This window comes from Marmota flaviventris, chromosome X (genome assembly GCF_047511675.1).
Source record: "Marmota flaviventris isolate mMarFla1 chromosome X, mMarFla1.hap1, whole genome shotgun sequence".
Lineage (NCBI taxonomy): Eukaryota > Metazoa > Chordata > Mammalia > Rodentia > Sciuridae > Marmota > Marmota flaviventris.
In genome coordinates this window covers 37,562,261-37,577,697 of record NC_092518.1, presented here as the reverse complement: position 1 = coordinate 37,577,697, position 15,437 = coordinate 37,562,261, and the positions used below count along the sequence as shown (strand labels likewise).

Genomic DNA, 15,437 nt, shown 5'->3' with positions numbered 1-15,437 from the left:
CCAGGTAATCAAGCTGCAACCCCTAGCAGGAGGTCAGGCAACCTACCTTCCCTAATTTAGTGCTTGTAGGCTCACTCTGGTTCCAAATTAGCTCTCTCATCTACTCCATGCTGTGAACCTTATCTTGGTATCCAGAGGAAGGCAATCCCAGGGCAGTTCAATCTTCCCAAGTCAGGCCAGGTGCTGAGAAGTGAGGCAGGGTGGCAAAGTAAAGAGGGGCTTTCAGGCTTCGGGAAGAGGGACCAGTGCAGGTGGGTGTAGGCAGGGGGCTCTTTCTGACACTTCCCTCATCAGCCTATAGAGGCCATGAGATTCTATTCCCCACTATTATTCTTACGTCAGCAAGAGAAAATGGACTAAGCTAAGGTTTTTCCATTTCCTAAGCAGCAAAAAGCCTTGACCTTTCCTATCAGTTTAAAAGTGCCACTTTATGGCCAGCAAATTAACCTCTAGTTATTTCACAGCTAAATATAGTAAAGGTAGGGAAAATATGACTGGTTAAAGGAAAGGACAGATTGTCCTGTACAGAAGAGAACAAAAATTGATGTGTGTGTGTGTGTGTGTGTGTGTGTGTAATCCTTAGGGGCAGATGTAACCAGATTTAAAGCAGTAGAGGGCGGGGGCCATCAGGATTCTTTGAAACTCCCAGGTGGAACCTAGGTCGGACAGACATCCTGCATTAACCTTTCCTGCCCAGCTGGGATATCCTGTGTTTGTCGAAAGGACCACACGGGGAAACTGTGACCATTGTCCTTCCCGAAATCTGCCAGTGAGCCCCTCCCTAGGCTGAGGCAGCCACCACAGGCAGAGGAAGAGTAGCTCTGGAAACATGTTATCAGCATCCTCCATGGACTTCCTCACCCTCTCCCCAGCCTCATTAGCCCCATGCTCCTCAGCATCCTCAAACACAAACCTGGGAGGCCAGGATGGGGTCAGCACCCTGAAACCAGCTGCCTCTGACAGCTTCCTCTCTGGCCAAGCCTTGCCTCTGTACAGCCCAGAGTGGGCAGCTGAGGCTGCAGGCACAGCCCAGAGCCCAGGATGGAACTCCGGCCAGGGCCCGAGGCTGCCGCTCTCCGTCTGGGCTGGCTGGCCCTGCTGCTCTTGTGGATCTCAGCCCTGAGCTATTCTTTCTCCTCACCAGCTTCTCTCCCTCCTTCTCCGGTGCCCCGAGTCCGAACCAGCTACAATTTGGGAAGGACATTCCTCGGTCTTGATAAATGCAATGCCTGCATCGGGACATCTATTTGCAAGAAGTTCTTTAAAGAAGAAATAAGGTCAGAATCTCAACCAAATAACTCTAAGGGGAAAAATCTGTTCCCTTCATGTAAAGATGGCCAGGACTTTGTTGAATATGAACTGGGATGTGATTTATGGGTGGGAGCTAAAATCAAGCCATTTAATGATAGTGGTGATTGTTCGAAGTTGAGATGGGTAGGAGAGCAAGGGCTGAAGCCAAATAGCAGCCAGGAATGCTCATCCCAAAAGTTCCTTTTAAATTAAAAGCTTAAAGTTCCCTTTTCTATGAATGGAATAGCCTGGGGCTATTGAGTTCAACAAATTTATTTCTCATAGTGGGGGGAATAAAATTCATAGAAAACCTACTATGTGGCAGACATTTTAAACCACCCTGGATGTTAGTGATTTGCACCCATTATTCAGATAGTGAACTGAGACAGCAAGATTAAGTGACTTGCTCAAGGGTACCATCTAATAAGTGGCAGATCTGGGATTCAAGCCTGGACAATTTGTTCCAAAGTTTTAGAGCCAGTTTCCTCTTTTGAGGTGTTGTCTTGATGAGAGTAAAATTGGGTTTGTTTTTTTTTTTTTTTGTTTTGTTTTTGTGATACATTTTTGGCTCTCACCAAAGAATGGTATCTGGAATTTGAGCCTATTAACACAGTCAGTGCCCAGGTACCAAAGCAAGATCTAGCAGGTGCTATGGTAACTGCCACTATAAGTGGTCCCTGCACTCTATTGGGTCAGGAAAAGGGAGCCATGTTACAGATAATTATAAGATGTGGTATGATGCAGGCCAGTATAGAGAACTTTCAGGAGTCCTCCAGGAGGTTCAGGGAGGGGACATTAATTCAAAATGGAGACTGTGAAAGTAGTTCTGGGGGTGGGGGATTTTGAGCAACATCTTTAAAACTGAGCTGAAATTTCTTGGGAGGGGAAAGGCAGAAGGCAGAAGAAGCAGATCAAGAAGAAGACCAGAAGGTGGAAAGGGGTTAGAGGTTCTTAAGAACCTTCTTTGGAGCACAAAACCTATATGGAGGTTTGGCAGACAGAAGGTTGGATGGGGCATGGGACTTGAATGACATACCAAGGAACTGAAACTTTAACCTGGGGATTAGTGGTTCCCAACCTTTTCAGTACCAAAGACCCTTGAAATATACCCTTTTCCTCTACCCTCCCCCAAGGCCCTACTTTATACTCATAAGATTCAGTGACCAAACTAAAGGCATAAACAATAATTTTATTACCAACCTGTATTAACCAAAAACATATTTGATTAATCAATTAAATCACTAAACAGATATAATGAAAAACTACTGATCAAAAATATTTGACTTATTTTGAGAGACCACAGATATTTTAGGAAATTCATGTGAAGGTTTCCTATTAAACCTTTTTTAAGACATGTTCAAATATTGAAAATTGAAAGAGCCACAACTGGGGCAACTCTGTAGCTGGCACTAGTGAAGGGAAAATGAGATTTGTGTTTTGGGAAGATCTCATGGAAAGCAGCATGTAGGATAGACTGGGGTTACTGGCAGGAGCTCTGAGACGAGTTCACATAGTCCAAAAGAGAAGTCATCAAGACATATGAGGGCAGTTTGAGAAATATGAGTCAATTCAGCTAGAGTCATATTTTAACCAACTCCATGTGAAATAAAGATGGAGATACTGAACATAAGCTCAAGGTTTTCTATGTAGGAAATGGGATGAAAAAGAACAAGAATTTGGGTGAAATGGTGCTGATTCTTTGGAGAAAAAGGGCAATGAGAATATGGATATATTCTAAGATAGAAGAGAGTATAAAATTAAGGGATTCAACTTAAGATGAGCTCTAGGTTCCCATCCTCCTTATTCACCAAGTGACAATAAATGAGATTTTCTCACCAGGCAAGTACTAGCCTAATTCAGAAGGCATGTTCCTAAATGGGTTTGTGTTCATAGAGTTCAGGATATTACTTCACCTCCCTTAGAATTCATTTTCCGTGTGCTCCTAAAAGGGAAGTGTGCAGATACATGCAGGAAAACATCAGACAGGGCAGGTTTGGGGTTATAGTTCTCCATACTTCAACCTCAGTGAGGCAGAAAAAAAGGAAGTGAGTGGATCTGAGAATGTGAATTTGTTTATAGTCCTCCTATCTACATTGTAAATTTTTTTCTGGTTGTAAAAGTAGCATCTGTTTACTTTAGAATATTTATTGTAACTATTGATTAAGGAAAATACAAAATAAAAATCACATATAATTCCTCTCTCAAGAGATGGCCCCTTAGAGTAAAAAGTTTGTTGTATATCACTACCTTTTTCTAAGTATGAATCAGGAAATGTTTGCAACAAAATTATGATCATGTTATGTATAACTCTTTCAGGGAACTTTTATTTAACAATGTATGAGAAACACCTTTCTACATGATTAAATATTTTCCTTCACAATTTTGACTTCTAATGGTTTTACAATAGTTAATTACATCAACTAACTATAATTTACTTAGCTAATTCACTACCATGAGACAACTAGGATTTTTTAATTTTCAGTATTATATGCATTGTTACATTGAACATTCCTGTGGTGAAATTTTGTGTGCATTCTCAATTCATTCCATGTGAAAAACTCTTAAAAGTAGGATTTCTGGATCAAAAAATTTGGTAAATTTTTAGGAGATATATATTATGTATAATATGTAATATAAAATACAGTATATTAATATACTATAGATTATTTAATATATTATTATTGTATTATACAAATGGCATATGTATTTGTGTGTGTATATACATAAATGGAGACTTCTACATAAATAGCCCATTTCTTACACACTCACAAGTATTTAATATTACTTTTTTTTTGTACCAAAGATTGAACCCAGGGGCACTTAACCACTGAGCCACATCCCCAGCCCTTGCTATATTTTATTTAGAGACAGGGTCTCTCTGAGTTGCTTAGGACCTTGCTAAGTTGCTGAGGCTGGCTTTGAACTCGCCTCAGGCTCCTGAGCTGCTGGGATTACAGACATGTACCACTGTGGCCAGCACTATTTATTTTTGTTTTCATTTCTTCTGAGTTGAGATTTTTCTTCAGGTTTATTGACCATTTGTGTTTCTTCTTTGCTAAATTATCTATAAATTCATACCCTTTGCCTGTCTCTTGCAATCGCTCTTTCATTCTCTTACACTGGGAATCAAAGCCAGGGCCTTGCACATGCTAAGCACAAGCTCTACCACTGAACTACATTCTCAGCCTCCTCTTTGCCTTTCTTTCTAATGATATGTTTGTTCATTTTAATCTTGTTGATCTCCAAACATTTCTCCATTTTAAAAAAATGATTACCATAACCTCAAGAGAAAACCCATCCCAAACTCTCAGATATTTGGCTGCAATGTTCTAGCTAGACCAGCATGAGCATTGTAGCCCTGCTCCTCACGAAGGACTGGAAGATGATCAAATGATAGATGGGCTTCCAAATTCAGCTAGGTATGCTGAAGACCTATGACTGGTAGTTGAATAACACCTTTCCTTGTTTCCTTTATATTTGGCAAAAATTCTAGTGACAAATGAGAGGATTCATATACTGAACCATCAATCTTTGAAAGTTTGAATGTTTCCTATACCCATTTTCTCATGCATTCCATGTTGACTTTTACCTCCTGACTTAAAAGTTGAGGAAAGCTAGGAAATTGAGTAAGCCTAGTTGGCATACATTTCCTACTGAAAATACGATTATGTGAACCCCTGAGTGATTCCATCAATGAGGAGGATCTACCAGGATCAAGTTGATCAGTACTGTGTATGAGGGTGGGTACTTTTAGTGGCAGTAGTTTAGAAAGATTTAGAAGGCCCAAAAGAATGTGCTTGGACTGGTGTTGTGGCTCAGTGGTAGAGCACTTGCCTATCATGTATGAGGCACTGGGTTCCATTCTCAGCACCACATATAAATAAATTAATTAATTAAATAAAATTATTGTTTTCATCTAAAGCTAAAATATATTTTTAAAAAAAGAATGTGGTTTTCCCAAGGGTTGCCAGTTGTTTGATAAGATCAAAGCAAGCCTGTAAAGGAAACAATAGATAATAGGACTAAAAAGAGAATTATCAACTATGCTATGACTATCCTGAGAGTTTTGGGAAGATGCTGGATGGTTTAAATGTGTGGTGAAAAGCTGTAGGGTGAAGAAGAGAGAAAAGAGGCAAGAAATGTTTAGAAAGGCATGTCTACATATGAAGGAAGAGGGCATCTCATTCTAATTCCAGTGCCATCTCCTTCCCCTGCACACCCATCCTCTTCTCCATGTGGAGAAGCTTGAGAGATTGACCTTTCTGCTTCCTTCCAGCTCTAAGAAGCTATGATCCTGCTTGTCAAACTTTTAACACAACGAGGAACCTGGCAAGCCACCTCAATCATGCCCATGATCTCATTGCAGAGGGAAGATTGGAAAGCTGTCACAGTTTTGAGGTTTTCCAAATTCCAGGATATTAATATTGTAGTGACCAAAAAGAAAGACCTGTTTTCTCACTTGAGTTCTTCTATTCAATAAAGTAGGTGCTCAATATTGTAAGAATATACATTTTTCTCACTTGATGCAATAAATGTATTACTATTTTGAATAAGGGAGAAGTGAGGCCTGGGAACCTGTTAGTTTGTCTCAATTCATCCTCACGGAGTGACCTGAGCCATTGCTGACCTTGCACAGGCATTTATTGAAGGTGATCTAGTCCCACAGGGCAGGCAGGAAATCACCCAACTGGATGAACAGGAGCCCTGAGATCTGCCTCCCTCTACCACTGGGGTGCTTGTGTCTCATAAGGGTGTGTTACTATTATTGTGACTGAAAAAGTCCAATTCTGTTGCTGCTTAATAAAGTCAATGACTCAAGAGACAGAGTGTCAAGAGAAGAAAGAGCCTTATTTGCTGGTCAAAAGATGGAGAAGAGGGAGCTCTGCTCACAAAACATCTTCTCAACTCTAGGGAATTGAAGGGTTATAAATATAGAATGAGAATAATGAGGGAGGGAGAGAGATTAATAAAGGGGAGGAATAATCATGTTCTTTCTGGGAATAGGCAGAAATCTTCCAGAAACTGGACTGCCTCCTTTTTTCATTCCTTTCATGATCTGGTGTTTCTGGTCATGGAGATTGTTAGGTATCTTTAGCCTTGAAGGGAGACTAAGCAAGTCCAGGCTAGGTTAACCCTGGATTATAGTTCTGGACAAAATATTTCTCAAGTCATCAACACATCTGAGTAGAATCCGACCCAAGGTTAAGGCAGCAAAGAAGATAGACACAATATGAAGGCAGAGTTGCCAAGCCTTTTCCTCCCATTCCAGTTACCCATTTGATGTCTGCAGGGCCAAGTGAAGAGTCAATGTTTTCAGCAGAAGTGGCCTTCATATCCCTGAAAAGTAACCTAGGTAACTGTTATCATCATAAGCCACATGTCAGAGATGTTATCTACAACAAAGCTAGTGAGATGCTAAGAATGCATTGCCCAGCTGTGTGACCTCCAAAACCAGTGATTTTTTTTTAAGTCAACTAAGCAAGTGAAAATAGAGGGCTTATTTAGGTTTTTCCTCGGATATGTCAACATTATCTAAAAGAGCCACTGAATTGTAAATCCTTAGTCCCAGGACTTTTGCAAGTTTCAAACAAGAAAAGCAGCAGGAAACAGGCCAATAGCCCTGCCTCTGGGCCCTGATTCTCCTGGAGGGGATGATCATTTCCCAAGGTTGTCCTGAACCTTCCAATAAAATCAACTCATTACAAGTTTACAATGTTTTGTCTTTTCAAAATATCTTTGTGGTAATGCTCTTGAATAGATTTTTTTGGTACTAGAAATTGAACCCAGGTGTGCCTAAACACTGAGCCATATCCCGAACCCCTTTTATTTTTATTTATTTATTTTTTATTTAGAGTTAGAATCTCACTAAGTTGTTTAGGACCTCACTAAGTTGCTGAGGTTGGCTTTTTTTTATTCATTGTACACAAAGGGAGCACAGTTTTTCACTTCTCTGGTTGTACACAAAGTAGGGTTACACCATTCATGCAATCATACACATACCTAGGGTAATGATGTCCGTCTGATTCCACCTTCTTTTCTATCTTCATGCCTGTTTCCTCCCCTTTGGCCAATCCAAAGTTCCACTACTCATCCCATGCCCCCGCCCATTATGGATTAGCATCCACTTATCAGAGAAAACATTCCGCCTTTGGTTTTAGAGGATGGACTTACTTCACTTAGCATAATATTCTCTAATTCCAACCATTTACCTGCAAATGCCATAATTTTATCCTCTTTTAATGCTGAGTAATATTCCATTGTGTATATATACCACAGTTTCTTTTTTCATTCATCTACTGAAGGGCATCTAGGTTGGTTCCACAGTTTGGCTATTGTGAATTGAGCTGCTATAAACATTGATGTGGCTGCATCACTGTGGTATGATGATTTTAAGTCCTTTGGGTATAAAACAAAGAGTGGGATACCTGGGTCAAATGGTGGTTCCATTCCCAGTTTTCCAAGGAATCTCCATATGCTTTCCAGATTGGCTGCACCAATTTGCAGTCCCACCAGCAATGTATGAGTGTGTCTTTTCCCTCACATCCTCTCTAACACTTATGGTTGTCTGTATTCTTGATAACTGCCATTATGACTGGAGTGAGATGAAATCTTAGAGTAGTTTTGATTTGCATTTCTGTATTACTAGAGATATTGAACATTTTTTCATATATTTTTCATATATTTGTATATCTTCTTCTGAAAAGTGTCTGTTCAGCTGCTTAGCCCATTTATTGATTGGGTTGTTTGGTTTTTTGGTGTTAAGTTTTTTGAGTTCTTTACATATCCTGACTGAGGTTGGCTTTGAACTTGCAACCCACTTGCCTCAGCCACTTGAGCCACTGGGATTACAGGAGTGTACCACCATACTCAGCTTGAATAGAATTATTGATGTCTACTTCCACTGCAATTTGCATTGTTGCATTACTGACACGTTCTGTTGGAGCATCATTCCAAATGAAAGAGGCCTACAGCTCAACTGTAATCCTCAGGGACACAGAGTCCTGGGCTCTCCAGCTCCCTGGACAAATCTCCTGACTTCCTTGCCTTTGGGAATTTTTTTTTTTTTTAGTGTTTATAGATAAATCTTTTTATTTTATTTTTTTTAATTTTTATGGTTGGTTGTTCAAAACATTACAAATTTCTTGACATATCATATTCCACACTTTGATTCAAGTGGGTTATGAACTCCCACCTTCACCCCATACACAGATTGCAGAATCACATCAGTTACACATCCATTGATTTACATATTGCCATACTAGTGTGTGTTGTGCTCCGCTGCCTTTCCCATCCTCCACCCTCCCCCCTCCCCACCTCTCCCCTCCCCTCCCCTCCTCTCTCTCTACCCCCTCCACTGTATAACCCTGAGGGTCTCCTTCCATTTCCATGCAATTTCCCTTCTCTCTCCCTTTCCCTCCCACCTCTCATCCCTGTTAAATGTTAATCTTCTTCTCATGCTCTTTGTCCCTACTCTGATCTTAGTTACTCTCCTTATATCAAAGAAGACATTTGGCATTTGTTTTTTAGGGATTGGCTAGCTTCACTTAGCATAATCTGCTCTAATGCCATCCATTTCCCTGCAAATTCTATGATTTTGTCATTTTTTAATGCAGAGTAATACTCCATTGTGTATAAATGCCACATTTTTTTTTATCCATTCATCTATTGAAGGGCATCTAGGTTGGTTCCACAGTCTTGCTATTGTGAATTGTGCTGCTATGAACATCGATGTAGCAGTGTCCCTGTAGCATGCTCTTTTTAGGTCTTTAGGGAATAGACCAAGAAGGGGAATAGCTGGGTCAAATGGTGGCTCCATTCCCAGCTTTCCAAGAAATCTCCATACTGCTTTCCAAATTGGCTGCACCAATCTGCAGTCCCACCAGCAATGTACAAGTGTACCCTTTTCCCCACATCCTCGCCAGCACTTCTTGTTGTTTGACTTCATAATGGCTGCCAATCTTACTGGAGTGAGATGGTATCTTAGGGTGGTTTTGATTTGCATTTCTCTGACAGCTAGAGATGGTGAGCATTTTTTCATGTACTTGTTGATTGACTGTATGTCCTCCTCTGAGAAGTGTCTGTTCAGGTCCTTGGCCCATTTGTTGATTGGGTTGTTTGTTCTCTTATTGTCTAATTTTTTGAGTTCTTTGTATACTCTGGATATTAGGGCTCTATCTGAAGTGTGAGGAGTAAAGATTTGTTCCCAGGGTGTAGGCTCCCTATTTACCTCTCTTATTGTTTCTTTTGCTGAGAAAAAATTTTTAGTTTGAGTAAGTCCCATTTGTTGATTCTAGTTATTAACTTTTGTGCTATGGGTGTCCTATTGAGGAATTTGGAGCCCGACCCCACCGAATGTAGATCGTAGCCAACTTTTTCTTCTATCAGACGGCGTGTCTCTGATTTGATATCAAGCTCCTTGATCCATTTTGAATTCACTTTTGTGCATGGCGAGAGAAAGGGATTCAGTTTCATTTTGTTGCATATGGATTTCCAGTTTTCCCAGCACCATTTGTTGAAGATGCTATCCTTCCTCCATTGCATGCTTTTAGCCCCTTTATCAAATATAAGATAGTTGTAGTTTTGTGGATTGGTTTCTGTGTCCTCTATTCTGTACCATTGGTCCACCCGCCTGTTTTGGTACCAGTACCATGCTGTTTTTGTTACTATTGCTCTGTAGTATAGTTTGAAGTCTGGTATCGCTATACCGCCTGATTCACACTTCCTGCTTAGCATTGTTTTTGCTATTCTAGGTCGTTTATTTTTCCATATGAATTTCATGATTGCTTTCTCTATTTCTACAAGAAATGCTGTTGGGATTTTGATTGGCATTGCATTAAACCTATAGAGAACTTTTGGTAATATCGCCATTTTGATGATGTTAGTTCTGCCTATCCATGAACAGGGTATATTTTTCCATCTTCTAAGATCTTCTTCTATTTCTCTCTTTAGGGTTCTGTAGTTTTCATTGTATAAGTCTTTCACCTCTTTTGTTAGGTTGATTCCCAAGTATTTTATTTTTTTTGAAGATATTGTGTATGGAGTGGTTGTCCTCATTTCCATTTCAGAAGATTTGTCGCTGATATACAGGAATGCCTTTGATTTATGCGTGTTGATTTTATATCCTGCCACTTTGCTGAATTCATTTATTAGCTCTAATAGTTTCTTTGTAGAGCCTTTTGGGTCTGCTAGGTATAGAATCATATCATCTGCAAATAGTGATAATTTAAGTTCTTCTTTTCCTATTTTTATGCCTTTAATTTCTTTCGTCTGTCTAATTGCTCTGGCCAGTGTTTCGAGAACTATGTTGAACAGAAGTGGAGAGAGAGGGCATCCCTGTCTTGTTCCATATTTTAGAGGGAATGCCTTCAGTTTTTCTCCATTCAGAATGATGCTAGCCTGAGGCTTCGCATAGATTGCTTTTACAATATTGAGGTATGTTCCTGTTATCCCTAGTTTTTCTAGAGTTTTGAACATAAAGGAATGCTGTACTTTGTCAAATGCTTTTTCCGCATCTATCGAGATGATCATATGGTTCTTATTTTTAAGTCTATTGATGTGGTGAATAACATTTATTGATTTCCGTATATTGTTTTTTTTTTTTTTTTTTTTGTTTTCCTTTTTTTTTTTTTTTTTTTATTGTTGGCTGTTCAAAACATTACATAGTTCTTGATATATCATATTTCACAATTTGATTCAAGTGGGTTATGAGCTCCCATTTTTACCCCATATACAGATTGCAGAATCACATCAGTTACACATCCATTGATTTACATATTGCCATACTAGTGTCTGTTGTATTCTGCTGCCTTTCCTATCCTCTACTATCACCCCTCCCCTCCCCTCCCCTCCCCTCTTCTCTCTCTGCCCCCTCTACTGACATTCGTTTGTCCCCCTTGTATTATTTTTCCCCTTCCCCTCACTTCCTCTTGTATGTACTTTTGTATAACTCTGAGGGTCTCCTTCCGTTTCCATGCATTTTCCCTTCTCTCTCCCTTTCCCTCCCACTTCTCATCCCTGTTTAATGTTAATCTTCTTCTCATGCTCTTCGACCCTACTCTGTTCTTAGTTACTCTCCTTATATCAAAGAAGACATTTGGCATTTGTTTTTTAGGGATTGGCTAGCTTCACTTAGCATAATCTGCTCTAATGCCATCCATTTCCCTGTAAATTCTATGATTTTGTCATTTTTTAATGCAGAGTAATACTCCATTGTGTATAAATGCCACATTTTTTTTATCCATTCATCCATTGAAGGGCATCTAGGTTGGTTCCACAGTCTAGCTATTGTGAATTGTGCTGCTATGAACATCGATGTAGCAGTGTCCCTGTAGCATGCTCTTTTTAGGTCTTTAGGGAATAGACCGAGAAGGGGAATAGCTGGGTCAAATGGTGGCTCCATTCCCAGCTTTCCAAGAAATCTCCATACTGCTTTCCAAATTGGCTGCACCAATTTGCAGTCCCACCAGCAATGTACAAGTGTACCCTTTTCCCCACATCCTCGCCAGCACTTGTTGTTGTTTGACTTCATAATGGCTGCCAATCTAACTGGAGTGAGATGGTATCTTAGGGTGGTTTTGATTTGCATTTCTCTGACTGCTAGAGATGGTGAGCATTTTTCCATGTACTTGTTGATTGATTGTATGTCCTCCTCTGAGAAGTGTCTGTTCAGGTCCTTGGCCCATTTGTTGATTGGGTTGTTTGTTCTCTTATTGTCTAATTTTTTGAGTTCTTTGTATACTCTGGATATTAGGGCTCTATCTGAAGTGTGAGGAGTAAAGATTTGTTCCCAGGATGTAGGCTCTCTATTTACCTCTCTTATTGTATCTTTTGCTGAGAAAAAACTTTTTAGTTTGAGTAAGTCCCATTTGTTGATTCTAGTTATTAACTTTTGTGCTATGGGTGTCCTATTGAGGAATTTGGAGCCCGACCCCACAGTATGTAGATCGTAGCCAACTTTTTCTTCTATCAGACAGCGTGTCTCTGATTTGATATCAAGCTCCTTGATCCATTTTGAATTAACTTTTGTGCATGGCGAGAGAAAGGGATTCAGTTTCATTTTGTTGCATATGGATTTCCAGTTTTCCCAGCACCATTTGTTGAAGATGCTATCCTTCCTCCATTGCATGCTTTTAGACCCTTTATCAAATATAAGATAGTTGTAGTTTTGTGGATTGGTTTCTGTGTCCTCTATTCTGTACCATTGGTCCACCCGCCTGTTTTGGTACCAGTACCATGCTGTTTTTGTTACTATTGCTCTGTAATATAGTTTGAAGTCTGGTATCGCTATACCGCCTGACTCACATTTCCTGCTTAGCATTGTTTTTGCTATTCTGGGTCTTTTATTTTTCCATATGAATTTCATGATTGCTTTCTCTATTTCTACAAGAAATGCCGTTGGGATTTTGATTGGCATTGCATTAAACCTATAGAGAACTTTTGGTAATATCGCCATTTTGATGATGTTAGTTCTGCCTATCCATGAACAGGGTATATTTTTCCATCTTCTAAGATCTTCTTCTATTTCTCTCTTTAGGGTTCTGTAGTTTTCATTGTATAAGTCTTTCACCTCTTTTGTTAGGTTGATTCCCAAGTATTTTATTTTTTTTGAAGATATTGTGAATGGAGTGGTTGTCCTCATTTCCATTTCAGAGGATTTGTCGCTGATATACAGGAATGCCTTTGATTTATGCGTGTTGATTTTATATCCTGCCACTTTGCTGAATTCATTTATTAGCTCTAATAGTTTCTTTGTAGACCCTTTTGGGTCTGCTAGGTATAGAATCATGTCATCTGCAAATAGTGATAATTTAAGTTCTTCTTTTCCTATTTTGATACCTTTAATTTCTTTCGTCTGTCTAATTGCTCTGGCCAGTGTTTCGAGAACTATGTTGAACAGAAGTGGTGAGAGAGGGCATCCCTGTCTTGTTCCAGATTTTAGAGAGAATGCCTTCGATTTTTCTCCATTCAGTATGATGCTAGCCTGAGGCTTAGCATAGATTGCTTTTACAATATTGAGGTATGTTCCTGTTATCCCTAGTTTTTCTAGAGTTTTGAACATAAAGGGATGCTGTACTTTGTCGAATGCTTTTTCCGCATCTATCGAGATGATCATATGGTTCTTATTTTTAAGTCTATTGATGTGGTGAATAACATTTATTGATTTCCGTATATTGAACCAGCCTTGCATCCCAGGGATGAATCCTACTTGATCATGGTGCACAATTTTTTTGATATGTTTTTGTATCCGAGTGGCCAGAATTTTATTGAGGATTTTTGCATCTAGGTTCATTAGAGATATTGGTCTGTAGTTTTTTTCTTTGAAGTGTCTTTGTCTGGTTTAGGTATCAGGGTGATGTTGGCCTCGTAGAATGAATTTGGAAGTTCTCCCTCTTTTTCTATTTCCCGAAGTAGCTTGAAAAGTATTGGTATTAGTTCCTCTTTAAAGGTTTTGTAAAACTCTGCTGTATACCCATCCGGTCCTGGGCTTTTCTTAGTTGGTAGTCTTTTGATGGTTTCTTCTATTTCCTCAATTGATATTGGTCTGTTTAGGTTGTCTATATCCTCCTGACTCAATCTGGGCAGATCATATGACTTAAGAAATTTATCTATGCCTTCACTATCTTCTAATTTATTGGAGTATAAGGATTCAAAATAATTTTTGATTATCTTCTGTATTTCTGAAGTGTCTGTTGTGATATTGCCTCTTTCATCCCGTATGTTAGTGATTTGAGTTCTCTCTCTTCTTCTCTTCACTAGCATGGCTAAGGGTCTGTCGATTTTGTTTATTTTTTCAAAGAACCAACTTTTAGTTTTGTCAATTTTTTCAATTGTTTCTTTTGTTTCGATTTCATTAATTTCAGCTCTGATTTTAATTATTTCTTGCCTTCTACTTCTTTTGCTCTTGTTTTGCTCTTCTTTTTCAAGTATTTTGAGATGAAGTATGAGATCATTTATTTGTTGGTTTTTTCTTTTTTTAAGGAATGAACTCCAAGCAATGAATTTTCCTCTTAGAACTGCTTTCAATGTGTCCCATAGATTCCGATATGTTGTGTCTGTGTTTTCATTAATCTCTAAGAATTTTTTAATTTCCTCCTTGATGTCTTCTATAACCCACTGATCATTCAGTAACCTATTGTTCATTCTCCAAGTGATGTATTATTTTTCCTTCCTTCTTTTATCGTTGATTTTCAGTTCCATTCCATTATGATCAGATAGGATGCATGGTATTATCTCTACTCCTTTGTATTGTCTAAGAGTTTCCCTGTGACATAATATATGATCTATTTTTGAGAAGGATCCATGTGCTGCTGAGAAAAAAGTGTAACTGCTTGATGTTGGGTGGTATATTCTATATATGTCAATTAAGTCTAGGTTATTAATTGTGTTATTGAGTTCTATAGTTTCCTTATTCAACTTTTGTTTGGAAGATCTGTCCAGTGGTGATAGAGGTGTGTTGAAGTCTCCCATGATTATTGTATGGTGGTCTATTAGACTCTTGAACTTGAGAAGAGTTTGTTTGATGAACATAGCTGCACCATTGTTTGGGGCATATATATTTATGATTGTTATGTCTTGTTGGTGTATGGTTCCCTTGAGCAGTATGTAGTGTCCCTCTTTATCCCTTTTGATTAACTTTGGCTTAAAATCTATTTTATTTGATATGAGTATGGATACTCCTGCTTGTTTCCGAAGTCCATATGAGTGATATGATTTTTCCCAACCTTTCACCTTCAGCCTATGTATGTCTTTTCCTATCAAATGCGTCTCCTGTAGGCAGCATATTGTTGGGTCTTGTTTTGTGATCCATTCTACTAGCCTGTGTCTCTTAATTGGTGAGTTTAAGCCATTAACATTTAGGGTTATTATTGAGATATGGGTTGTTCTTCCAGCCATATTTGTTTATTTATGTTACTAAACATGGTTTGTTTTCCACTTTGATTATTTTCCCCCCTTTAGTGTCCTACCTCCCACTGTTGGTTTTCATTGTTATTTTCCATTTCCTCTTCCTGTAATGTTTTGCCAAGGATGTTTTGAAGAGATGGTTTTCTAGCTGCAAATTCTTTTAACTTTTGTTTATCGTGGAAGGTTTTAATTTCATCTTCCATCCTGAAGCTTAATTTCGCTGGAAACACAATTCTTGGTTGGAA

The 15,437-nt window shown here is 39.0% G+C and overlaps 1 protein-coding gene across 1 annotated transcript in view; it reads left to right on the top strand.

Moving 5' to 3' along the window:
* Positions 1-824: 824 nt before the first annotated feature.
* Dipk2b (divergent protein kinase domain 2B) overlaps positions 825-15,437 on the top strand; it is a 64,623-nt gene continuing 50,010 nt past the window's right edge. The window contains exon 1 of the mRNA XM_027927248.2: positions 825-1,277. Within this exon, the coding sequence (XP_027783049.1) occupies positions 1,042-1,277 (236 nt within the window). The 5' untranslated portion in view covers positions 825-1,041. The remainder of the gene's footprint in view (positions 1,278-15,437) is intronic.